Below are 27,553 nucleotides of genomic sequence, written 5' to 3'. Positions count from 1 at the left end.
GGGATACTGCTGAACAAAGAGCACACTGGTGTAACCATTGAAAGACCTGGGTTCCAAGCTTAGTTCTTCCATTTACTTGTCAATTGACTTAATTAAAGCAAGTCACTTGATCTTTCTGGGCCTCAGTTTCTTCACGTGTAGCTTGTAGATTTGGGACAACGTTAAGGAGTGCGAGTCTGTGAATTATGCCTAGGGTACTAATCAGGCTTGGAATAGCGTGCTGCAAGTAACCAACATATATTTGCTATTTTGAGTATTTAGCAGCATAAAATGAAGGCTTGATATCAACAACTTCACCGGTATGTGCCAGATAATTATTAACTCCACTTCTGGGAATGGAGCCCCAGCTATTGGTGTTAAATTGTGAAAGCAGAAAAGACTTCAGAAATCACTAGTCCATATTCTTCATTTTACTGGTTATTGCATCCTCTGTTAGAAGAAGCACATTGTGATATTTAAGAACTGTTACAGAAAGATGACACCAATGCAAAAGGGCTTATGGACATGATCGGATATCTCAGTGGATACAGTAGACTGAAATAGTAATGGCACTGATGAATCATACCTTCCTATATCCACACCCTTTATTATTTGTTTATCCACATTTGCACTAGCCTTGTCTATGTGGTTTACTTTGGCAATAACAAATATGATTCAAGCACAGTCTAAACAAATACTTTTTCATTAAGGTTTGTCCCATCTCTCACTGCTTTTGAACACAGCCACTACACAAAGAGGTCTCTTGGCCTGCTGGTGACACATGGCCCAGCTGACAGCCAGCACCATTCACCAGACATGTGAGTGAGGCTTAGACTAACCAGCTTCATTTGAGCTGATGGATGACCATAAAAACATGAGTGACCTCAGATGAGACCAGAAAAGGAAACAACCAGCTGACCTCAGCCCAAATAGCTGACCCACAGAGTCACAGCAAATACAATGGTAGCTATTTGAGACACTATGTTTGATCCCTGGGTCGGGAAGATCCCCTGGAGAAGGAAATGGCAACCCACTCCAGTATTCTTGCCTGGAGAATCCCATGGACGGAGGAGCCTGGTGGGCTGCAGACCATGGGGTGGCAAAGAGTTGGACATGGCTGAGCACACGCACACACACACACACACAGACACACACACAGGACTGAAATACAGCAGTAGATACTTGACACAACAGAAGGATCTCCAATTTGAGAGTCGGGAAGGGAGTTTCCCAAGAGCTGATGGAAGGAAAGATTTGAAGTGTCTTCAACCATTTTCTTCTTTGAAGTTGGAATCGAGGTTTGTGTGTAGTTCTTACAGATTCTTGCTTCCTGAATGGACCAGAAAACTCCTCTGGCCATCTTTCTTGTCAAACAGACAGTTTCTGGGAAAACACCTAGAGTTTCCTAATTCTTCTTAGTAAAGCACACTTTCCCTCTTATACTTCCTTTGTCACAACTTTTCCCCTTTGAAATATAACAAAGATCATTTGACCTGCCCTTTTCTCATCGATTCAGTGGGTGGCTGCTAGTAAAGAAATTTCATGAAATATTACCAGAATGAAGAGTTCTTGGGAAAGAGGTAAGAAGATAAGATTTTAAAATGCCTGCGAAAAATAAAATAAAACGACTGAGAAAAAAATAATGCTTTTTAAATGTCCATATAAAACCTGCAACCATCTTGCTTTCAGCCCTAGTTTGAGGCAATAAGAAAAAAATCCATTTTATCATTGTCCTAGAGTTTCTGATATGTTGCCTCTGCTGGTTGCAAGTCAAAACAAAGAGTTAATATAAAACATAGCCCTGAAGACTGCTGTTTTTTGTCAAAAATGACTCTAAAACTGAACAAATATATGAGGTAACTCTTTTCTGGTGTTGAATAACAAGGGTATAATCCCCAAGAGAAGGGCGTTCTTTCCACGTGTACATCTGAGTCCCTGTCCAGGTTGTCAGTTGTTGCCCAGTAAGTTGGGTCCGTGCTGAGGCTGGTGGTCCAGTCAACTTGAAGAGGCAGAGATAAGAGCTTGGGATCACTCGAGTGGATGCAAGCTGCAAATCTGATCCAGCCTGGGGAGAGGTCTTGTTAACACCCCAGGCATTCATCTGAGACACCAGAAAGGCCATACCTCAGAAGACAGGACCGTGCATTGAGGTCAGGGCTACCCTGACTGCATGCTAAGCCACTTCAGTCATATCTAACTCTTTGCAACCCCATGGACTGTACCCTGCCAGGCTCCTCTGTCCATGGGATTTCCCAGGCAAGAATACTGGGGTGAGTTGCCATGACTTCTTCCAGAGGATCTTCCCCACCTAAGGATCAAACCTGAATCTCTTATGTCTCCTGCATTGGCAGGCAGGTTCTTTTACCACCAGTGCCACCTGGGAATCCCAAGGCTACTCTAGACCCAACTTGTGCTGTGCTTAGTTGCTCAGTCATGTCCGACTGCATGCAACCCCATGGACTGTAGCCTGCCAGGCTCTTCTGTCCATGGGGATTCTCCAGGCCAGAATACTGGAGTGGTTTGCAATGCCCTCCTCCAGGGGATCTTCCCAACCCAGGGGTCAAACCCAGGTCTCCCACCTTGCAGGTGGATTCTTTACCATCTGAGCCACCAGGGAAGCCCAAGAATACTGGAGTGGGTAGCGTATTCCTTCTCCAGGGGATCTTCCCAACCCAGGAATCAAACCAGGGTCTCCTACATTGCGGGCAGATTCTTTACCAGGGAAGCCCAGACCCAACTTACTAAAGCCTAAAAATCCAAGCTTTGACAAGTTCCACAGGTGAGACAGAGTTTGAAAGTTGAGTTCACTAAGTTATAGGAAATGAGAAACAACTAGAGGTTTCCATGGCCTAAACACAGGCTAACAAGTTTAAATTTGTTAACAGTCATTAATTTGCCTGTCAAAGACACTGCAAGAAGAAAAAAGCTATAAACCAAATACTGAAACCGATTGGTGTCATTTAAGCGGGGGCTCCGAAGAACTCTGGTACCAGAGTCCTTTATGTCTCAATGCAGAGGAGAATTTAGCAAGAGCAAAGTGGTAGACAAGAAGAGATTCATTAGGATAGGATGCTTGTGAGATTTACAAGCAGCTGGGTGAGAAATGCCATGCCCAAGAACTGAGAAGGGGAAGAAGTTCTTTGTCTTTCTTGAGTAGATGTCATGCTTCCATCCTCAGCTCCTTCTCTAGGTTGAGCAGGGGAGTTTTCTTGTCCCTACATGGTCAAGCGAGGTTCACAGATTGCTGTTTTTCATCTGTGCAGAGAGCATGTCCTAGGGATCACTAACTTACTCACCTCACTGGGCAGAGTGCGGGTCTCAAGCCACCATTGTTCCACGGCTCTGGGGCATGTCCCGTGCGTCTGTTTCATGGTTTTCCTGCTAAGCAAGCATGCTTGGTTTGTGGTTAAGCAAACCTGCTTTCTCGAGTAATTATTAACTTACAGGTGCCTCTCATATTTTTCTACTTATAATCCCCTAGTGGGATTAACCAGTCTCCTACTTTGTCCCTTCATTTTGTCCCTATTAATGCCTCTCATTAGCATAGACGCAAAAATAAAAACGTTGGCAAATCAAATCAAGTAATAGCTAGAAAACAGATAATACATCCTGACTGCAATGGGTTTACCCTAGGAAAACAAGGCTTGTAACAGTTAAAAACTAATATATGTAATTCACCAGGCTTAACAAGATAAAGAAGAAAAATCACATGATAATCTCAATCGATACAGAAAATAACATTTGGCAAAATTCAACACCCACATATGATGAAATCTCTCAGCAAATTAGTACGAGCAGAGAAGTTTCCAAATTTGATAAAGAACATTTAAAATATATGTACTAAAAATATCATAGTTAATGATAAAAACATGGAATGCTGTTCTCTAGGACTGAGAATACGGCAAGGATGTTTGCTCTCTTCACTTTTCTTCGATATTGTACTGGGAGTTCTCATCGAAACTAGAGGACGAAGCTAGAAAAGGAACTAAAAGGGATAAAGATTGAGAAGGAAGAGTAAGACTGTCTCTATTCATGAAAGACATGGTAGAAAAACTAAGGAGTCTATAAAAAAACAAGCAAAGGGCCAACTAAACTTAACAAATGAACCTATTTGTTAGGATGTCCTCAGGATACATCCAAGTATAGGGTGGGAACAGAGACACAGACATACAGAACGAACATGTGGACCCAGAGGTGGAGGGTGATGGGGAGACGGCTTGGGAGATTGGCACTGACATATATACACTACCACGTGTAAAGCAGATAGCGAGTGGGACGCTGCTGCGTAACACAGGGAGCTCAGCTCGGTGCTCTGCGATGACCTGGAGGGCTGGAATGGGGGTGGGAGGGAGGTCCAAGACGGAGGAGATGTATGTATACACAGAGCTGACTCACTTTGTTGTACAACAACTAACACAACATTGTAAAGCAATTATACCCCACTAAAATAAAAATAAATGAAAAAATAAACGACCTCCAGAGAATCTTACCCAGTACACAATAGTCAGCAAACATTTACTGAATATGTGGTAGAAAATGAATAGTATTATGAACAAAATCCAAAAGGAGTCTTGCTGATAACAATCAAATCATCACAAATAAGTGTATAATTTATTACTTAAAAAATCAACTGTGTGGCTCTATGTTAGTAACAAATAGATAAAAATAGATATTAAAGATATTTAGGACAGTATCAAAAAGCATACAATACTTGTAAACATATGTAACAGAAGACAGGAAGGACTTGTGTATTGAAAGCAGTAAATATTTCCAAGAGAAATTTTTAAAATTTAAAATAAAGAGATACACCATATTTATGGATTGGAAGACTAAATATTGTTCAGATGTTCATTTTTCCTAAATTGAAACATAGAGTCAATGAAATTACAACCAGAATTGCAGAGGTCATTTTTGTAGAAATTAAGAAGCTGATTCTAACATCTATACAGAAATGCGAAGGACCTAGAATAGTCAAAAAAATTCTTAAAAAAAGGAAAACGAGATCAAAGGACTTATACTATCTGGTTTCATGACCTTTTATAAATGCTACAGTAATCAAGACAATATGGAATTATCATAAGGGTAGGCATACAATCAATGGAAGAAACAGAGAACTTGGAAATAGACCCAGATGTGTTCATTTTGACAAAAGCAAGAAGATCATTTAATAGGGAAGGGATAATCTTCAACAAATGTACTGGAACAACATACGAGAAAAAAATAAACCACGGCCCCTACTCCATACCATACAAAAAATTCATTTAAAAATAAATTACCACTTGGTGACTTAATCAGTCTACAGAAGTTTAAAGATCAATATAAGATGCAATTACTGGGTCTTGTAACAAGTCGGATCTTGGGAAGATTTGCACTGCTCTTAGTTAGGGTTGTCATGATTTGACAACTTATCTGATACACATAACATCTCCCAACAGATCAATGACAAGAAATTTAAAAAGCCCACCTGGAAAAGGGAAAGTCACACACAGCGACCACTGTCCATAGCACATAAGCATATCCTGTTTGCCAAAAGATGCAATGACTCCCTAAGCCGCTGAGATGTGTGTTCCTGTGCTGGCCAGGATGGTCTTCCTGGATCCTGGTCACAAGGTCTTTTTCCTCTGTGACCACATCTGACCTGGGCGTTGGGGTGGTATCACAGGAACTTTATCATTTTTGTTTTTTTAAATTAGGAATTCAGGAACCTCAGTCCTTTGTTTGCCAGGTAGTAGTTCAGTATTTATTTGCATTTGATCAACTCCATAATCAAAGCTGGAGACAGTGCTCAAATTTACTCCCAACCCAGGGATTTCTGTCTCCTAGCAACAGCCCTGAATGTTCCCTTCATGCCCTTAACCCTCAGCTTAAATGACTTTTACCTGGGCCTCTCCAGGGTCGTTCAGAACAACTTCTTAGGGTGGGAGTCACAGCGAATATATGCCCCTCTGCTCCCAAATTACATCTCCAGGGATGGCTTTTTGCCGTGAGGTGATTTTAATTTTTCCTAACTTGGATCTTCCAGACTTAAGGGGAATTTAAGAGGGACAGGGGTGCCTGAAGTCTCTGTGAGACCTCAATGTTATCTTCCTGATTGTATTTGCCAATTTTTTTTTTTTTGCACTAACTTTAGTTTGGTACAAATATTTTTGCTTTTTTTTTTTTTTAACCCTGAAGACTTGCTGAGATTGCCAACTTTCAGCCTTCTTGGATTACTGGCCTCAGCCAGAAATGGAGCTGCTTTAGAGATACTATACTTTCTTCCTTTCTGCCCTCAGAGGGACTACGTTCAAGTGGACATTATCCTTTTTAAAAATGAATGTAGCCAAGCCCTTCCAACCTCTGACCTATCGTGTGGCTCTGATGGACACATGATCTGAATCCCAAAGTTCAAGTCACGGCTTACCAGAAGCTGGGCAAACGCACAGCAAGAATGCAGGGTAATCTCTTGACTTCGCATGTCAATAAGTCTCCACGGACCTCCTCCCTGGGTGCCCTCAGCAAATTACCCATTTTAAAGTCTGTTCCTGACAATTCCTTTTCTAATATTGGAATTTGTTATGATTGTTTTGGAGACAACAGAAATTACAGCTGCTATTTTTTTTTGGACATAAAAGGGGAAGTTGCTGTTACCCTTAAATGAAAAGCTCACTGGGAGATCAGGCATGGCTGGATCTAAGTGCTCAGAGACATTTCAGTTTTTTTTTTTTTTAATATTGACCTCAGGCCAATAGTCCCAACCTGGTGGCTCACATCCGGTTTACATTTTAGCAACTTCAGAGGAGAAAGCCCCTTTCTTAGTAATTGTTTCTGCAATCCTGGAGCTGATGCTCAGTGGACTTCGTTGGCCTGAGTTGGGAAACATGCATTTACTTGAGTCAAGCTCTGCAGCTGGGAGGATGGGATATTTTAATTTGGCTAAATGTGGGTCACATGGCCATCCTAGCACCAAGGGTAGGGGCATCTATCATACACTATTCACTGATTTAGGGAAGAGGTAGTTTCTCAGAGAAGATTCGATGCTGAGCAGGCAAAAACAATGAATGTCCAACGTGCACTGATAGGTCAGTATTGAAACTGACTCAAGAAACCAGTTTTGTTATATGTTGTTGTGCCGAGTCTTGTATATTATTCAATGCGTGTGTGCATGCTAAGTCACTTCAGTCGTGTCAGACTCTGCGATGCTATGGACTGTGACCCATCAGGCTCCTCCGTTCATGGGATTATCTAGGCAAAAGTACTGGAGAGGGTTGCCATGCCCTCCTCCAGAGGACCTTCCAGACCAAGGGATTGAACCCGCGTCCCTTATGTCCTCTGTATTTGGCAGGTAGGTTCTTTACCACTGGCACCACCTGGGAAGCCCATATTATTTAATAAGTATCGCTTTTTGCAGAAGTCTTACACAAACTGCAAGTTCCAAGGATCTTAGGATCCTTTAGCCAGCCTTCTGGTTTAGAATTCAGATTATATAATGTGAAAAGAATTATGCATTCTTGGGTGATGGGACCTTTACAACTGTTTCAAAATATTCATGAGTCCTTCTCATGTGGTCAGCAAGGGACTGGGCACTGGAACACAAATCTGATGAAGACATAATTAATACCTGGAAGGAATCATAACTGGAGGTAAGAAATATACCTTTAAGTACGTAAATCTTAGTGTGATATGCAAGTATCTATAACAAACGATTCAGTTGTCTTTTGAAACCCTACAAAATGGTAGGCACTGGGTTTTTTGCTCTTTCCACATTTTTTTACTTAAGTCTCAGGGCAATCCCTCAAAGCAAGCATTTCTCTCTAAGGACATAGAGGTTTGTAGACATACAGTCTTTCGTGTGTGGTCATTCAGCTGGATTGTAGCAGGGGCCTTTGGGAACTCTATTTGGGAATATTATATTCCTCAGTATTTGAGAGTCAATGCAGGAGTCTCAGGAGATGCGGGTTTGATTCCTGGATCAGGAAGATTCCCTGGAGTAGGGAATGGCAACTCACTCCAGTATTCTTGCCTGGAGAATCCCATGGACAGAGAAGTCTGGCAGGCTACAGTCCACGGGGTCACAAAGAGTCAGACACAACTGAAGCGACTTAGCACGATGCACTACCACCACCGTGTAGATTGCAGAGGCAGCTGCAGTGATCTTCTTGCTTCCTGTCTCTCTTTAATTCATCCTGCTACCAGGTGTGTTTTGAGGTAGGCAGAAGTTGTGTACCATATCATATTTCCTTGATCATTTATTTGGCAAATATTGTACCCGATCATGGTTTAAAGCTTCCAATCAAACGATCCTTTATTTTTTTAACACTTTAAAAAATTATTTATTTTTAATTGGAGGGTAATTGCTTTACAATATTGCATTGGTTTCTGCCATACATCAACATGAATCAGCCATAGGTGTTCACATGTCCGCTCCCTCTTGAACCCCCCTCCCTCTCCCCTCCGCCTCCCACCTGTGTAGGTTGTCACGGAGCACTGGATTTGGACTCCCTGTGTCATAGAGCAAATTCCCACTGGTCATCTATTTTACGTACGGTAATGGATACATTTCAGTGCTGCTCTCTCAGTTCGTCCCGCCCTCTCCTTCCCCACTGGGTCTGCAAGTCCACTCTTTGTGTCTGCGTCTCCACTGCTGCCCTGCAAACGGGTCCATTAGGGCCACCTTTCTAGACTCCATATATATGCATTCACATATGATCTTTGTTTTTCTCTTTCTGACTTCCTTCACTCTGTGTAATGGGCTCTAGGTTCATCCACTTCATTAGAACTGACTCAAACGCATTCCTTTATAGATGAGTAACATTCCACTGTGTGTACGTACCACAGATTCTTGATCCATTCGTCTGTCGATGGATATCTAGGTTGCTTCTATGTCCTAGCGACTGTAAATAGTGCTTCAATCAACACTGACGTACATGTGTCTTCTTCAGTTATGGTTTCCTTAGAGACTTCCCTGTAGCTCCAACAGTAAAGAATCTGCCTGCAATGCAGGAGACCAGGGTTCGACCCCTGGGTCGGGAAGATTCTCTGGAGAAGGGAATGACAATCCACTCCAGTATTCTTGCCTGGAGAATCCCACAGACAGAGAAGCCTGGTGGGCTACAGTCCATGGGGTTGCAAAAAGTCGGACGAGACTGACCAACTGACACACACAGGGTATATGCCCAGTAGCTAGGAATAAAATTACCACCATATGACAAAACAACTGTTTTCAAGCATTTCACCAGTGTTCAAGAAAAGCAATCATTTAGCATGATTTATCGCACAGTAGTCCCCCTGCCCACATCACTGTGGTTTCACCTGGTTTAAGTTACCTATGGTCAACTGAGGTCTGAAAATATTAAACAGAAAATTCCAGAAATAAGCACTCCTCTATTTTTTTTTTCCAACTTCATGCTGTTCTGAGTAAGATAATAAAATCTTGTGCCATTCTGCTCCATCCCACCCGGGACGTGAATCATCCTCTGTCTATTGCATCCTGCCCCTGAGTCATCTAGAAGCCATCGTGTTATCAGATAGGCTGTCGTTGGCATCACAGTGCTGTGTTCAGGCAACCCTTATTTGACTTAATAATGGTTCCAAACCGCCAGAGCAGTGATGCTGGCAATTTGAATATGCAAAAGGAAAGCCACAATGCACTTCCTTTAAGTGGAAAGGTGAAAGATGCCCCACTTAATAAGAAAAAAAAATTGTATGCTGAGGTTGCTACCATCTATGGTATTAATAAATTTTCTATCCATAAAGTTGTGGAAAAAGAAAAAGAAATTTGTGCTAGTTTTGCTGTTGTGCCTCAAATTGCAAAAGCTATGGCCACAGTGCATGAGAAATGCTTAGTGAGCATGGAAAATGCATTAAATTTGTACAGTAAGATATTTAGATGGCGGAGAAGGAAAGGGAGGGAGAGAGAAATAGCATTCACATAACCTTTATTATGGTGTTGTTAAAGTTGTTATATTTTATTAATTATTGCTGTTAATCTCTTACTATGCCTGATTTATAAGTTAAACTTTATCATAGATATATGATGGTGTGGTTTAGTTGCTGAGTTGTGTCTGACTCTTTGTGACCCCATAGGCTGTCTGTATGTCTTTCCTTTTCTCCTTCGCCTTTCGCTTCTCTTCTTTTCATAGCTATTTGTAAGGCCTCATCAGACAACCATTTTGCCATTTTGCATTTCTTTTTCTTGGGGATGGTCTTGATCACTGCCTTCTGTACAATGTCACGAACCTCCGTCCATAGTTCTTCAGGCATTCTGTCTATCAGATCTAATCCCTTGAATCTATTTGTCACTTCCACTGTGTAATCATAAGGGATTTGATTTAGGTCATACCTGAATGGTTCAGTGGTTTTCCTTACTTTCTTCAATTTAAGTCTGAATTTGGCAATCATGGTTCATGATGGAGCCATGGTCAACTCCTGGTCTTGTTTTTGCTGACTGTATGGAGCTTCTCCATTTGTGCCTGCAAAGGATATAATCAATCTGATTCTGGTATTGACTATCTTGTGATGTCCATGTGTAAAGTCTTCTCTTGTGTTGTTGGAAGAGGGTGTTTGCTATGACCAGCGTATTCTCTTGGCAAAACTCTATTAGCCTTTCCCCTGCTTCATTCTATACTCCAAGACCAAATTTCCCTGCTATTCTAGTATTTCTTGACTTCCTACTTTTGCATTCCAGTCCCCTATAATGAAAAGGACATCTTTTTTGGGTATTAGTTCTAGAAGGTCTTGTAGGTCTTCATAGAACTGTTCAACTTCAGCTTCTTCAGCATTACTGGTCAGGGCATAGACTTGAATGGTTTGATATGGAATGGTTTACCTTGGAAGTGAATAGAGACCATTCTGTCATTTTTGTGATTGCATCCAAGTGTTATCTTTTGGACTCTTTTGTTGACTGTGATGGCTACTCCGTTTCTTCTAAGGGATTCTTGCCCACAGTACTAGATATAATGGTCATCAGAATTAAATCCACCCATTCCAGTCCATCTTAGTTTGCTGATTCCTAGAGTGTCAATGTTTACTCTTGCCATCTCCTGTTTGATCACTTCCAATTTGCCTTGATTCATGGACTTAACATTCCAGGTTCCTATGCAATATTGCTCTTTACAAGAATTGGACTTTGCTTCTATCACTGGTCACATTCACAACTGGGTGTTGTTTTTGCTTTGGCTCCATCCCTTCATTCTTTCTGGAGTTATTTCTCCACTGATCTCCAGTAGCATATTTGGCACCTACTGACCTGGGGAGTTCATCTTTCAGTGTCCTATCTTTTTGCTTTTTCATACTGTTCATGGGGTTCTCAAGGCAAGAATACTGAAGTGGTTTGCCATTCTCTTCTCCAGTGGGCCATGTTTTGTCAGAACTCTCCACCATGACCTGTCCATCTTGGGTGGCCCTACACAGCATGGCTCATAGTTTCATTGAGTTATACAAGGCTGTGGTCCATGAGATCAAATTGCCAACATCTGTTGGATCATGGAAAAAGCAAGAGAGTTCCAGAAAAACATCTATTTCTGCTTTATTGACTATGCCAAAGCCTTTCACTGTGTGGATCACAATAAACTGTGGAAAATCCTGAAAAAGATGGGAATACCAGACCACCTGATCTGCCTCTTGAGAAATCTGTATGCGGGTCAGGAGGCAACAGTTAGAACTGGACATGGAACAACAGACTGGTTCCAAATAGGAAAAGGAGTACGTCAAGGCTATATATTGTCACCCTGCCTATTTAACTTATATGCAGAGTACATCGTGAGAAACACTGGACTGCAGGAAGCACAAGCTGGAATCAAGATTGCCGGGAGAAATATCAATAACCTCAGATATGCAGATGACACCACCCTTATGGCAGAAAGTGAAGAGGAACTAAAAAGCTTCCTGATGAAGGTGAAAGTGGAGAGTGAAAAAGTTGGCTTAAAGCTCAACATTCAGAAAACGAAGATCATGGCATCTGGTCCCATCACTTCATGGCAAATAGATGGGAAAACAGTGTCAGACTTTATTTTTCTGGGCTCCAAAATCACTGCAGATGGTGACTGCAGCCATGAAATTAAAAGACGCTTACTCCTTGGAAGGAAAGTTATGACCAACCTATATAGCATATTCAAAAGCAGAGACATTACTTTGCCAACAAAGGTTCGTCTAGTCAAGGCTATGGTTTTTCCTGTGGTCATGTATGGATGTGAGAGTTGGACTGTGAAGAAGGCTGAGCACCGAAGAATTGATGCTTTTGAACTGTGGTGTTGGAGAAGACTCTTGAGAGTCCCTTGGACTGCAAGGAGATCCAACCAGTCCATTCTGAAGGAGATCAGCCCTGGGATTTCTTTGGAAGGAATGATGCTAAAGCTGAAACTCCAGTACTTTGGCCACCTCATGTGAAGAGTTGACTCATTGGAAAAGACTCTGATGCTGGGAGGGATTGGGGGCAGGAGGAGAAAGGGACGACAGAAGATGAGATGGTTGGATGGCATCACTAACTCGATGGACGTGAGTCTGAGTGAACTCCGGGAGTTGGTGATGGACAGGGAGGCCTGGCGTGCTGCGATTCATGGGGTAGCAAAGAGTCGGACATGACTGAGTGACTGAACTGAAGTGTACTGTGGTCCATGTGATCAGGTTGGTTAGTTTTCTGTGACTGTGGTTTTCCAAAGGCAAAGGAGATAAGGAAAGATATACCCATTTAAATGCAGAGTTCCAAAGAATAGAAAGGAGAGATAAGAAAGCCTTCCTTAGTAGTCAGAGCAAAGAAATAGAGGAAAACAATAGAATGGGAAAGACTAGAGATCTCTTCAAGAAAATTAGAGATACCAAGGGAACATTTCATGCAAAGATGGGCTCAATATAAGACTGAAATGGTAGGGATCTAACAGAAGCAGAAGATACTAAGAAGAGGTGGCAAGAATACACAGAAGAACTGTACAAAAAAGATCTTCATGACCCAGATAATCACGATGGTGTGATCACTGACTTAGAGCCGGACGTCCTGGAATGTGAAGTCAAGTGGGCCTTAGAAAGCATCACTACGAACAAAGCTAGTGGAGGTGATGGAATTCCAGTTGAGCTATTTCAAATCCTGAAAGACGATGCTGTGAAAGTGCTGCACTCAATATGCCAGCAAATTTAAAAAACTCAGCAGTGGCCACAGGATGGGAAAAGGTCAGTTTTCATTCCAATCCCAAAGAAAGTCAATGCCAAAGAATGCTCAAACAACTGCACAATTGCACTCATCTCACACACTAGCAAAGTAATGCTCAAAATTCTCCAACCCAGGCTTCAGCAATACGTGAACCATGAACTTTCAGATGTTCAAGCTGGATTTAGAAAAGGTAGAGGAACCAGAGATTAAATTGCCAATATCCACTGGATCATCAAAAAAGCGAGAGAGTTCCAGGAAAACATCTACTTTGCTTTATTGACTATGCCAAAGCATTTGACTGTGTGGATCACAACAAACTGTGGAAAATTCTTAAAGAGAAGGGGATACCAGACCACCTAACCTGCCTTCTGAGAAATCTGTATGCAGGTCAAGAAGCAGTAGTTAGAACTGGACATGGAACACAGTCTGGTTCCAAATCAGGAAAGGAGTATGTCAAGGTTGTATACTGTCACCCTGCTTATTTAACTTATATGTAGAGTACATCATGAGAAATGCTGGGCTGGCTGAAGCACAAGCTGGAATCAAGATTGCTGGAAGAAATATCAATAACTTCAGATGTGCAGATGACACCACACTTGTGGCAGAAAATGAAGAAGAACTAAAGAGTCTCTTGATGAAAGTGAAAAAGGAGAGTGAAAAAGTTGGCTTAAAGCTCAACATTCAGAAAACTAAGGTCATGGCATCTGGTCCCATCCCTTCATGGCAAACAGATGGGGAAAAGTGACAGACTTTAATTTTGGGGCTCCAAATTCACTGCAGATGGTGATTGCGGCTATGAAATTAAAAGACACTGGCTCCTTGGAAGAAAAGGTATGACCAACCTAGCAGCATATTAAAAAACAGAAACATTACTTTACCAACAGAAGTCTGTCTAGTGAAAGCTATGGCTTTTCCAGTTGTCATGTATGGATGTGAGAGTTGGACTACAAAGAAAGCTAAATGCCGAAGAATTGATGCTTTTGAACTGTGGTGTTGGAGACGACTCTTGAGAGTCTCTTGGACTGCAAGGAGATCCAACCAGTCCATCCTAAAGGAAATCAGTCTTGAATATTCATTGGAAGGACTGATGCTGAAGCTGAAACTCCAATACTTTGGCCACCTGATGTGAAGAACTGACTCATTGGAAAAGACCCTGATGGGAAAGATTGAAGGCGGGAGAAGAAGGGGAAGACAGAGGATGAGATGGCTGGATGGCATCACCGACTTGATGGATGTGAGTCTGAGTAAACTCCGGGAGTTGGTGATGGACAGGGAGGCCTGGCGTGCTGCAGACCATGGGGTCACAAAGAGTCGGACATGACTGAGCGACTGAGTTGAACTGAACTGAGGCTGTATGTATAGCAAAAAACTTAACAGTACTCTCTGTGATTTCACGCATCAAGGGGTATTGGAACGTATGATCCTTAGTTAGGGGGAACTACAGGAATAGAATGCGACTTCCCTGTAGCTCAAACGGTGAAGAATCTGTCTGAAATGCAGGAGACCAGGGTTCGATCCCTGGGTCAGAAAGATCCTCTGGAGGAGGGAATGGCAATCCACTCCAGTATTCTTGCCTGGAGAATCCCGTAGACAGAGGAGCCTGATGGACTACAGGAAAGTTGCAAAAAGTTGGACACAATTGAACAACTCACACACACAGTAATAGATTACATATCATTGTTGATATGTATTCCAGGTTGCTGCTCTTTCCCCACAAACTTCCGTGTTTTCTCCCTGCTCCTTTAAAAGTGTCTAAAGTCTTCAGCTTAGCATCAAGGTTCTCCTCAGCTGTGCCACCCATTCAAGCTTATTCTCCTAAAGCCATCCACTCCAACCTACTGGTATACTCAGTGCCCAGCGAAGGCTTTTGTGCCTGCCTCTCCTTACAGCTTGGAACAACACTCCCAGGTTCTCTGCATCCCTGGTAGTTCTGGCTGACTGTGATTTTACCTGTCAAGTCTGCGACCTCTTCCTTGTTGCATTTGATATAACTTTCTCCACATTATCTGGCACCATGTCTCCTCTGAACTCTTCTGGTTTATTTTATAATGTTGAACTATTTTCTTTTCCAGGTGGCTCAGTGGTCAAGAATCTGCCTGCTATGCAGGAGACACCCTGAGTTGGGAAGATGCCCTGGAGAAGGAAATGACCACCCACTCCAGTATTCTTGCCTGGGAAATCCCATGGGCAGAGGAGCCTGGTGGGCTACAGTCAATGGGGTAACAAAAGAGTTGTACATGACTTAGCAACTAAACAACAGCAACATTTTCTTCTACAAGACTGTGAGCTTTATTATGTCACTGATACTTGATCAAATATCTATTGATAAAGGACCTCAAAGTGTTCTGATTACTGGTGGTCGTAGGCTTTATTATAGGGTAGGAATAGAAAGATTTAGGTAAGAGGAAGAGAGATGAAGTTAAAATAAGACAGATGAAAAGTTGCTTCTCAATCCATATTCTTTTATTCTTGTCTTGCTTTGCAACATTGTTGAGTAGGAGGGGGTTTTCCTTCCTGTAGGGTAGTAAGAAGGCAAAGTATGGCCCTTGAGCCAGTGACCAAAGTCAGGTACCAAAGTTAATTTCTCTGGCTCATATGGGGATTAAGGTATCCCTGAACCCAAAAGGTAAACAATTTTCCATTATTCATTGATTTAATTTCCTTCATGTTGTTGCTGTCTAGCCGCTACGTCGTGGCGACTTGTGATCCCATGAACTGTGGTCCGCCAGGTTTCTCTGTCCATGGAAATCTCCAGGCAAGAATACTGGAGTGGGTTGTCATTTCCTTCTCCAAGGGATCTTCCTGATCCAGGGACACAACCCTCGTCTCCCACATTGGTGGGCGAATTCTTTACCTCTGAGCCACCAGCGAAGCCCTAGTTTCCTCATAGAATCAGACTAATAAAATCAGCAATTTAAAAACTAGTTGTATCCACTATTTTAAGATTACATAATTTTGATAATATCGTTATTAACATAATGATCCTACAGGAAACTTTTCTGTAAGTGAAGATTACGTTAAGGGGAGTTTGTGATTAGTGTTGCTACTCTATAGCATTTCCCTGTGATTTTCTCTAGGTTAAAGTACTTAAAAAGTTGATAAATATCATTTGTTTTTAGGCTATGCTTGAGGACAGTATTTTGGCTGAATTCAGGGCTGAATTATTTTCCCGAAAATCATTTTCCAAAAAGGACCAGCAATTTGCTAACTTTTCTTATAAATGACTGTGCAGTTAAGACCTAATAACAAACTGATTATGCAGTGGGGTAACAGGAACGGGAGATAATGAACCTTCTTCTGAGAGCGCTTAGAACCGTTACTCTCAATCTGGGGGGCTCACACTGCTGAAGAATGACTTCAGTTTTTTCAAGGTATTATTTTTAAAACAGGAAGACAAAAAAAAAAAAAAAGAACTACTCAGCCGTTAGGTTGATTTGTTTTCTCTCCAACAGTCTTCATAGCTTCAATTTCTAGAAGTTGCTCCTTGAAGATAGAAACATTGCACTTGATAATGTTTTGCTCATTCGTCTCCAGAATGTTTGTTCAGTTGAGAAATGAAAATGGGTCTCAGTGTAGTACACACAGTGATTTGTTCTAAATGGCACGGATACTGTTTCTGGGCCACAGAAGTGTGCGTGCAAGGTTCTATAAAAGTTGATGCTTTTTCTGACGTGTAGACACCTTGATCTAGCCAAATATCCCTTAAGCATATGTCGCTGGTTTTGTGTAACAGTAAAAGGGAAATGTGCAAAAGGGTGCAAAAGCCCAGGCACTAATTTAAATTAGGGTCAGTTTTCCCCCACGTTTATGGTGAAAGTGACCTTAGCTTCATATAGCATGTTTTAGCGTTCCAGGGATACTGGTGTTACTTGTTCAGCCAAAAAGAAAACCTTTTATTAAAATGATTGGAATGCAGACCCTGTTTCACAGGTCTGGTTTCCTGGCGTTTGGTGGTGGGGGCGGAACTCTAGCACGTCTGTCTGGTGCTTTTGTTTCAAGAACAAAAGCGAACACAGCAGGGGGTCCACCCAAATCCTCCCCTTTATCCCTTTTAAAACCAAACTGAGCAAGAGGACCAAGTCACCGCTTTATTCACATTTTGGTCTTCCTGTGGTGGCGCCGGTTCCCTTGGTCGCACTGCTTATTTTGATCCACGTTTGCACCCAGGAGAGATCAGAACTACATTTTATGGGCTTAGAGTCTGGCAATATGCTGGCAAATGGGAAAACAAGCAACAGAAAGCAAATTTCTGCCATGATGTTTTTTTTTAATATTGAGACAGGTTTTTATCTAACAGAGTCAACAGAATGGAATGTGAGAGTACCACGGAGCTCAAGGCTGTAAACACTGCTTCCGGATGACATATCCCTAGGGGCACAGATCATACAGTTTCTATATTATTCAGGGTGTCACTCTATGGGCACAGAAGTGATTTTTGCCTCAGAAAATGTCTCTTTCTTGAAACTCCAGCTGTCCTCCATTCATGAAGCAGTGTTTTAATAAGGTGGTTGTTTACTAGGAAGTGAAGCTAACACTAATAATGAATCACTGACAATATAGCACATTTCTTATCATAGATGGTCTCCTTGCTGCCAAACAGCTGGAGGAAAAGTGGGGAAAATGCAATCAAGCATTTAAGCATCATAGCTGGATGTTTCCAAACATTAAGTGGCCAGATGTTTAGCATTGTGGAGGTAATGTGTATGATTTCCTGCCTTCTAAAATATTTTATCTGGGTCTTTGATGTTCGGTAGATAGAGTCATGGACTAGTCTTCATTTTCAGGATGCTGAGCAGTTTTTCTGATCGTGAATGGCAACAACAAAGCTGAAGACTATCGAGGGCCAGGCCTGCCAGGGACTGTGAGAGAGACTTGGACTGTGGTTAAATGGGTCCCTCTCCTGGCGAAGTGCATGAAAGCATGTGCCTTTTAAAAGGCATGGGTTGGATCGGTTTTCAGTCTTCCAGTAAGGTGCATATAGGAATTAAGGAGTTGGGTAAAGAGATCAGGTCCTCTTGTTTTCAAGACCCAAAGGCAGAATAACCAGATGCTTCACTGAAATACCCAGTTCTAAGACAGAAAGCACACTGTCGTAATATCATTGAAGATACTGGCTTACAAGAAATCTAGTCTCACTAAACTGAAAGGGGGTTGTATCCTTCTTCAGATTAATGCCTCATCTGAATTTTAAAAAGCAAACTTTAAAAAATCTAAAGTACAATATGATCTTGTTGTCTATCCATTATATGTATAATAGTTTACCTCTGCTAATCCCAAACTCCCAGTCCTTCTAGATTCAATATCTCATGATAAACCACAATGGAAAAAATATTAAAAAAAAAAATGTCTATATGTGTATAACAGTCACTTTATAACAGCAGAGATTGGCACAACACTGTAAACCAACTATACTGCAATAAAAAAAATAAAATTATAAAAAACTAAACAAAAAGAAGCTCTTTGCAGAATCTCAGAGTACCCGATGAAAATCAACTCATGCTCCCCGCTGTACTTCTCTATCAGTTGCTGGTACTTGTAATTAGACTCATTGCCAAATGCTCCACTAAATTAAAACCCCTGGAAATTAATTATCTCATCAAAGGTGGCTCAGTTTCAGAACTGGGTTCACAGATCCTGGTGCTAAGATAAGTGCAACTCCTTCCTAAGATAGGAAAAAAAAAAAAAAAAAAAAGTCATTTACTGACATGTCTCTGCAGGAATCAATAACATTACAGAACATGTAGGAGCCAAGAATAGCCTGGGCATATTAATAACTCAGCCTGCTCACTGATTTTATTCAAGATGACTGGTTAAAGAACACTCTGCCTTGATGACAGCTCCATGGCACGAGGAACAATGTCATCATTACCATGTGGGGCTGTTTAGCATTTAGAACACTTCACACATAAAGGGAACCTCACACAGGCCTGTTGTGCTTTAGACAGATGGTTTAATGTTTCTTTAGCCTTCAGCCTATCAGGCCACCCGTGGTTTTCTTCAGCCAAGGGCTTTTTAAAAATAATTGGTCTATAGCAATTTTCTAACAAGACTGACTGCAATATATTTCCTTAAATCTTTTTCTTACCCTTAACCATTCCTTACAGTGGTTTGTCGTTGACAAACCTCCCTGACCGACACTGAGTCTTCATGTATAAGCAATTACTGACATAAAAGGAGAGGAAGGGGTGGAAATTTCGCCATTAATGGTTTCTTGGCTAGGGAAAAGCTATTCAGAATTGATTACTTTGGAAAACCGTGCTTTTCTGATTAGACACTGCCTGGTTCTGAAGAAGCTGTTCCCTTACAATCTCTCAATACAGGAAATGATAACCCAGTATAGACGGATAACCGTGGGTGGGGAAGGATACATATATGCGTTTGTTTCAAAATGGTGAAGCAGAATAGAAACTGTGCCTCTGTCTGATGACTATGAGTGCTCAGGAAGGAATAAAGAGGCTGCGGCTCCCCTGCTCAGGCTGTCAAAGTGAGACTCCTGGCACGCTGGCAAAGCAAGTGGGGTGCATTTTTATAGTGTAAACTGTAGGAATCTCAATGACCTACTGCATTGACCTGGCCACTGTTCAGCTCCCCGGACCCTCCTGCGAGCTCTTTCAAGGGAACAAGACCCGGAGGCCAGGAGACTGTGGATTGGCTCCGGTGGAGGCTTATTTGCATATTTTTCTCTCTGCAGTCTCCCTGGTAGGGTTTAGAAGAAGCATGCTTGCGCCCAGGGCAGAGAAAAGCGATTACACAGCAGAAGAGGGTTTAGTGATCATAAGTATTTAAGAGGGCAAGTGTCTCCTGACTGTGCGCTCAGAAGGGCGGGTGAGGCCCAAGAATGTCTCACTGCAGGCTCAGATTCCCCGCTGACACTTTACTCAGGGGTGGACTGGAGCCCCTGCTGCTTCTGTGGCTGCTGCAGGTGTCAGGGTATTGAATCGAAACTGTCAATTTCTACACCTATGAGGAAGAAGCCCCCAGCACCTTCATCAGTGTTCTGTGTGACCACGTCCTGTTTAATTCCCAGCGCTAGGTACTGGGTCGGTTCCGCCTGATAAACAGCTCGCTGCGCTAGGGCGACAAGATGACCGTTTGGGACGCGGGCCTGGACCGAGAGCGGCTGTGCGGCCAGGCCCCTCAGTGCGTGCTGGCCTTCAACGTGGTCAGCTTCTCCCAGGAGCAGTTCCTGCTGGTGCACTTGGAGGTGTTGGTGAGGGACATCAACGACCATGCGCCGCGCTTCCCCTGGGCTCAGATTCCCGTGGAGGTGTCCGAGGGCGCGGCGGTGGGCACGCGCATCGCCCTGGAGGTGCCCGTGGACGAGGATGTGGGCGCCAACGGGCTGCAAAGCGTGTGCCTGGACGAGCCCCACAGCCCCTTCCGCGTGGAGCTGCAGACGCGCGCGGACGGTGCCCAGTGCGCCGACTTGGTGCTGCTGCAGGAGCTGGACCGCGAGAGCCAGGCCACCTACAGCCTGGGGCTGGTGGCCCAGGACGGCGGCCGCCCGCCGCGCTCCGCCACGGCCGCCCTCAGCGTGCGCGTGCTGGACGCCAACGACCACGGCCCGGCCTTCCCGCAGGGTGCCGTGGCGGAAGTGGAGCTGGCTGAGGACGCGCCCGTGGGCTCGCTCCTGCTAGACCTGGACGCGGCGGACCCCGACGAGGGCCCCAGCGGCTATGTGGTTTTCGCCTTCGGGGCCCGCACCCCGCCCGAGGCGCGCCGCCTCTTCCGCCTGGACCCGCGCTCCGGCCGCCTCACCCTGGCGGGGCCCGTGGACTACGAGCGCCAGGACACTTACGAACTGGACGTGGGGCGCAGGACCCCGGCCCCGGGCCCCGCGCCGCCACCTGCAAGGTCATCGTGCGCCTCCGCGACGTCAATGACAACGCTCCGGACATCTCCATCACCCCGCTGGCCGCCCCGGGCGCGCCTGCTGCCTCGCCCTTCCCCGCCGCCGCCGCCGCTCTTGGGGGAGCGGAGGCCACCTCGTCGACCGGGCCTGGGACGCCGGAGGCGGGCCCCGTCTCGCTGGTGCGGGAGGGGGCGGCGCGCGAGAGCCTGGTGGCGCTGGTCAGCACCTCGGACAGGGACTCGGGCGCCAATGGGCAGGTGCGTTGCGCCCTCTACGGGCACGAGCACTTCCGGCTGCAGCCGGCCTACGTGGGCAGCTACCTGGTGGTGACCGCGGCGGCGTCCCTGGACCGCGAGCGCATCTCCGAGTACAACCTGACGCTGGTGGCCGAGGACCGCGGCGCGCCCCCGCTGCGCACAGTGCGGCCCTACACGGTGCGCGTGGGCGACGAGAACGACAACGCGCCGCTCTTCACACGGCCAGTCTATGAGGTGTCAGTGCGCGAGAACAACCCGCCGGGGGCCTACTTGGCCACGGTGGCCGCCAGGGACCCTCAAGGGCCAGGTCGCCCATCGGCTGCTGGAGGCTGAGGTGGGCCTGGCTGGGGGCGCCTGGCCACCTACGTCTCGGGGGACCCCGTCACGGGGCGGCTGCGCGCACGACAGAGTTTTAACCTCGAGGAACTGGCCAGGCTGCAGCTAGGGCTGGAGGCGCTGGACGGCGGCTCGCCGCCGCTGCGAGGCCGGGCCACGGCGGAGCTGCAGATGCAGGGCCAGGACGAGCGCGCGCCCCGGCTGGTGACCCCGGAGCTCGTCGATGGCTCAGCCCTGCTGCCTCCACCGTGGGACGCGTCCCTGGGCTCCCTGGCGACCCGACAGCAGGCCAGGGACGCGGACAAAGGCCTTGACGCGCAGCTGACTCATCTCCAGCTCCGCGGCGACGGCGGCCCCGGGGGAGCTATCGCTGCAGCGTCGGCGGTCCCCGCAGCCCGCCGGCCCGCCGACGGCGGTCGTCGCGGCGCTGGACGAAGGCCGGCTGGCCCTGCGGCTCTCGGGCGCGGTGCTTCCGGTACCCGCGCTTCCTGCACCACCTGGCGGACAAATGGTGCTGGTGCCACCGCCGGCGCCGCCGCCGAACCGGGAAGGGGCGCGCAGAGCGGCTCCTTGAGCTCTCCGTGGCCGTGGTCGGGTTCTCGGCCAGCCCTTGCAGCCTTCTCCTGGTGGCCGGGGTCACGTTACTTGGCCCCGCCCGGGCCGCGGAGGAGGAAGCTTTAGGAGCGCGGCAGGAGCTGGTGCCACTCGAGCAGTGAATGGCCAGGCCGCTCCAAGTTGCAGAGGGTCAGGGGCTGTGACTCTGGGGGCTTCAGCCTGAGCTGCTTCGTGGAGACACCGCCGCTTTCCGTTTCCTCAGAGGCCCCGGGAGGGCGAGGCTGCAGAAATTTCCCAGTCCGGGGACAGCGGGGTGTCCTTATGCTCCTCACCTCAGAAGGGGAGCACGATCCCGTGGGCTTGGATAGCACACCCCCAACTCTCTTAGTGCCATCGTTAACCTTTAGTGGATTTTCACCCTGGAAGCTTTGTGAAGATTCAGTGCCTGATCAGGTTTGGGACTTCAAATAGCTGACTTTTGGGGATTTGTTAATTATTTTCTTGGAGAGGAAAAGTTCTTCACAGATGAGGGCAGGAGAAGGCCTGATGGTCCTGTGTTCCTGGAAGCCCATGTGTGTTCCTACTGTTTTGGTCCCTGGTAACTGCCTTGTGCGGAGAAGGCAACGGCACCCACTCCAGTACTCTTGCCTGGAAAATCCCATGGACGGAGGAGCCTGGTGGGCTGCAGTCCATGGGGTTGCTAAGAGTCAGACAGGACTGAGCGACTTCACTTTCACTTTTCACTTTCATGCATTGGAGAAGGAAATGGCAACCCACTCCAGTGTTCTTGCCTGGAAAGTCCCAGGGACAGGGGAGCCTGGTGGGCTGCCGTCTATGGGGTCACACAGAGTCGGGCACGACTGATGTGACTTAGCATAGCATAGCATAGCAACTGCCTTGTGAATCCAGCTTGAGTCCTTTCCTTCAGGGTTTAAATGGTGTCTTCCTGTAGCAATTCAGGGCTTCCCTGGTGGCTCAGATGGTAAAGAATCTGCCTGCAGTGCAGGAGACCTGGGTTCAATCCCTGGGTTAGGAAGATCCCCTGGAGAAGGGAATGACTACCCACTGCAGTGGAGAATTCTTTGGACTGAGGAGCCTGCTGAGCAACAGTCCATGGGGTCACAAAGACTCATACAGGACTGAATAAGTTCACTTTCCTGCAGTGCTTTAGATGACGGATGCTGCGCTTGCTGTCAGTTCTGATATCTAAGGGTGAAATATTATTAGCTGCTGCTCTCACCCTTCTTTTTAATCAGGGTTCAGTCTCAGGTCCTATTCATCCCCCATCCTGATGGGGAGAGGATAAATCTGCTGCAAGTTTAAGGTAATTGCAGAATATTTATCATTGTCTCTAAGCCATGGGTTTGACGTTTTGTACATTTTTATGGATAACAGAGTAATTCTTTCCTTTTCACTTCCAGGGCACATTCAAATCCAGATGAATTTAGTGTCAGAGATAGAGGAAAAGGAGACGGTAAAATGAATGACAGCAGTTCTGATATCAGTAGAGAGGGCTTCAAGAAAGTGACTTTTGGAATGATTGCAAAGCAAGAGGCTAAGTTCATACCTGTGACTTTGAAGCTCTTGTTTTCAAAGTCATAATGCTGTATGCTTCAGTGAATTGTATAATAAAAGAAGCAAACAAAGGGGTCTCTACTGTACATTCATAGATAGGATGATGCTGATGGCTCAAGGGGTAAAGAAGCCACCTGCAATGCAGGAGACTCAGGTCCGGTCCCTAGGTTGGGAAGATCCCCAGGAGGAGGAAATGGCAACCCACTCCAGTATTCTTTCCTGGAAAATTTCATGGACAGAGGAGCCTGGTGGGCTACAGTCCATGGGGTCCCAAAGAGTCAGACACGACTGAGTATGTGCTGGATGGCTGGATTCTGTATAGAACTAGTATTTTTAATCACTGACTATATAGCTGTTTCTATGTAATAAATGCTTTGCAATTATTGGCTTATTTCAGTTCAGTTCAGTTGCTCAGTCATGTCTGACTCTTTGTGACCCCATGGTCTGCAGCACACCAGGCCTCCCTGTCCATCACCAACTCCCGGAGCTTACTCAAACTCATCTCCATTGAGTCGATGATGCCATCCAACCATCTCATCCTCTGTTGTCCCCTTCTCCTCCTGCCTTCAATCTTTCCCAGCATCAGGGTCTTTCCCAATGAGTCAGTTCTTCACATCAGGTGGCCAAAGTATTGGAGTTTCAGCTTCAGCATCAGACCTTCCAATGAAGACTCAGGACTGATTTCCTTTAGGATGGACTGGGTGGATCTCCTTGCAGTCCAAGGGACTCTCAAGAGTCTTCCCCAACACCACAGTTCAAAAGCATCAATTCTTCTGCACTCAGCTTTCTTTATAGTCCAGCTCTCACATCCATACATGACTTTTGGAAAAACCATACGTTTGACTAGACGGACCTTTGTTGGCAAAGTAATGTCTCTGCTTTTTAATATGCTATCTGGGTTGGTCATAGCTTTTCTTCCAAGGAGCAAGCGTCTTTTAATTTCATGGCTGCAGTCACCATCTGCAGTGATTTTGGAGCCCCCAAAAATAAAGTCTGCCACTGTTTCCACTGTTTCCCCATCTATTACCATGAAGTGATGGGGCTGGATGCCATGATCTTAGTTTTCTGAATGTTGAGTTTTAAGCCAACTTTTTCACTCTCCTTTATTCAGCCCATCTTTGCATAAAATGTTCCCTTGGTATCTCTAATTTTCTTGAAGAGATCTCTAGTCTTTCCCATTCTATTGTTTTCCTCTACTTCTTTGCATTGATCACTGAGGAAGGCTTTCTTTCCTTGCTATTCTTTGAAACTCTGCATTCAAATGGGTATATTTTTCCTTTTCTCCTTTGCTTTTTGCTTCTCTTCTTTTCACAACTATTTGTAAGGCCTCCTCAGACAGCCATTTTGCTTTTTTTTGCATTTCTTTTTCTTGGGGATGGTCTTGATTCCTGTCTCCTGAACAATGTCACAAACCTCTGTCCATAGTTCATCAGGCCCTCTGTCTGTCAAATGTGGAAAACTCAGCAGTGGCCACAGGACTGGAAAAGGTCAGTTTTCATTCAAATCCCAAAGAAAGGCAATGCCAAAGAATGTTCAAACTACCGCACAATTGCACTCATCTCACACGCTAGTAAAGTAGTGCTCAAAATTCTCCATGCCAGGCTTCAGCAATACCTGAACCGTGAACTTCCAGATGTTCAAGCTGGTTTTAGAAAAGGCAGAGGAACCAGAAATCAAATTGCTAACATTTGTTGGATCATTGAAAAAGCAAGAGAGTTCCAGAAAAACATCTATTTCTGCTTTATTGACTATGCCAAAGCCTTTGACTGTGTGGATCACAATAAACTGTGGAAAATTCTGAAAGAGATGGGAATACCAGACCACCTGACCTGCCTTCTGAGAAATCTGTATGCAGGTCAGGAAGCAACAGTTAGTACTGGACATGGAACAACAGACTGGTTCCAAATAGGAAAAGGAGTATGTCAAGGCTGTATATTGTCACCCTGCTTATTTAACTTATATGCAGAGTACATCATGAGAAATGCTGGGCTGGAGGAAGCACAAACTGGAATCAAGATTTCCAGGAGAAATATCAATAACCTCTGATATGCAGATGATACCATCCTTATCGGAGAAGGCAATGGCACCCCACTCCAGTACTCTTGCCTGGGAAATCCCGTGGATGCAGGAGCCTGGTAGGCTCCAGTCCATGGGGTCTCTAAGAGTCGGACACGACCACCCTTATGGCAGAAAGTGAAGAAGAACTAAAGAGCCTCTTGATGAAAGTGAAAGAGGAGAGTGAAAAAGTTGGTTTAAAGCTCAACATTCAGAAAACAAAGATCATGGCATCCGATCCCATCACTTCATGGGAAATAGATGGGGAAACAGTGGCTGACTTTATTTTGGGGGGCTCCAAAATCACGACAGATGGTGACTGCAGCCATGAAATTAAAAGACACTTACTCCTTGGAAGGAAAGTTATGACCAACCTAGACAACATATTAAAAAGCAGAGACATTACTTTGCCAACAAAGTTCCATCTAGTCAAGGCTATGGTTTTTCCAGTGGTCATGTATGGATGTGAGAGTTGGACTACAAAGAAAGCTGAGCGCAGGAGAATTGATGGTTTTGAACTGTGGTGTTGGAGAAGACTCTTGAGAGTCCCTTGGACTGCAAGGAGATCCACTCAGTCCATCCTAAAGGAGATCAGTCCTGGGTGTTCATTGGAAGGACTGATGTTGAAGCTGAAACTCCAGTACTTTGGCCACCTGATGCGAAGAACTGACTCATTGGAAAAGACCCTGATGCTGGGAAAGATTGAAGGCAGGAGGAGAAGGGGATGACAGAGGATGAGATGGTTGGATGGCATCACCGACTCGAAGGACATGGGTTTGGGTGGACTCTGGGACTTGGTGATGGACAGGGAGGCCTGGCGTGCTGCGATTCATGGGGTCACAAAGAGTCGGACATGACTGAGCGACTGAACTGAACTGACTTTCACTCTACTCTTTCACTTTCATCAAGAGGCTCTTTAGTTCTTCTTCACTTTCTGCCATAAGGGTGGTGCCATCTGCGTATCTGAAGTTATTGATATTTCTCCCAGCAATCTTGATTCCAGCTGTGCTTCTTCCAGCCCAGCGTTTCTCATGATGTACTCTGCATATAAGTTAAATAAGCAGGGTGACAATATACAGTCTTGATGTACTCCTTTTCCTATTTGGAATCAGTTTGTTGTTCCATGTCCAGTTCTAACTGTTGCTTCCTGACCTGCATAAAAATGCCCTTATTTATTCCCCATAATAAATCCAATGAGGTAGGAAATGGAGGCATAGAAAGTTTAAGTAGTACACTTAAGTCCTGGAGTTCAAGATCTTAGGCCAGGAATTCTGGCTCTAGGTTTCCTGCTCTTAATCACCTTACTAAACTCCCTCTATCAATGCAAAGGATTAAAATACTGGAAAAGCAGAATATTGTGATTATTAATGCTAAAATAACTTAGTGTTGCAGCACTAAGGGTAACCTCCTCCATGTGGGCATTCCTGATAAGAATAGGATATGAATAGATAAATTTTGTATAGGCCAGTTTGTCCTTTACTAGCAACATATAGAAATGGAGTGTGTGTGTATGTGTGTGTGTGTGTATATATATATATATATATATATATATATAATATTTCCTTTTTAATTTTATTTATCATTTTTTTGGGGGGAGGGATTGATTTTGTCTAGCTTTGCTCTGGTTAGAGAATTCTTCACCAACACAACCAGGTGCTATTCAGTCCATCTCCTGTAGTGTTTAGGTCAAAACATCTGTAACGACGTCTGGTTCTGGAATGGTAGCTTCTGTGGGGAGAGGCATAGTCAGTTTTGAGGTGTTTCATATTAGTCTTCACAAAAGTGGGCCTTAGATGTTTAGTCCCTCAAAGCACATGGTGC

General features: G+C 44.9%; 1 protein-coding gene across 1 annotated transcript; it reads left to right on the top strand.

Annotated features, from left to right (window-relative positions):
• Positions 1-19,654: 19,654 nt before the first annotated feature.
• LOC109566971 (protocadherin-8-like) lies at positions 19,655-22,228 on the top strand. Its single transcript, XM_070800562.1, is given in 5 exon segments — positions 19,655-19,801; positions 20,136-20,910; positions 20,913-21,507; positions 21,509-21,564; positions 21,567-22,228. Coding segments are annotated over 5 exon segments (2,235 nt in total).
• Positions 22,229-27,553: the final 5,325 nt, after the last annotated feature.

The sequence above is a fragment of the Bos indicus genome, chromosome 12 (assembly GCF_029378745.1).
Source record: "Bos indicus isolate NIAB-ARS_2022 breed Sahiwal x Tharparkar chromosome 12, NIAB-ARS_B.indTharparkar_mat_pri_1.0, whole genome shotgun sequence".
Taxonomy (NCBI): Eukaryota; Metazoa; Chordata; class Mammalia; order Artiodactyla; family Bovidae; genus Bos; species Bos indicus.
The sequence above is the reverse complement of the archived record's forward strand: the minus strand, read 5'-3'. Positions and strand labels throughout refer to the sequence as shown.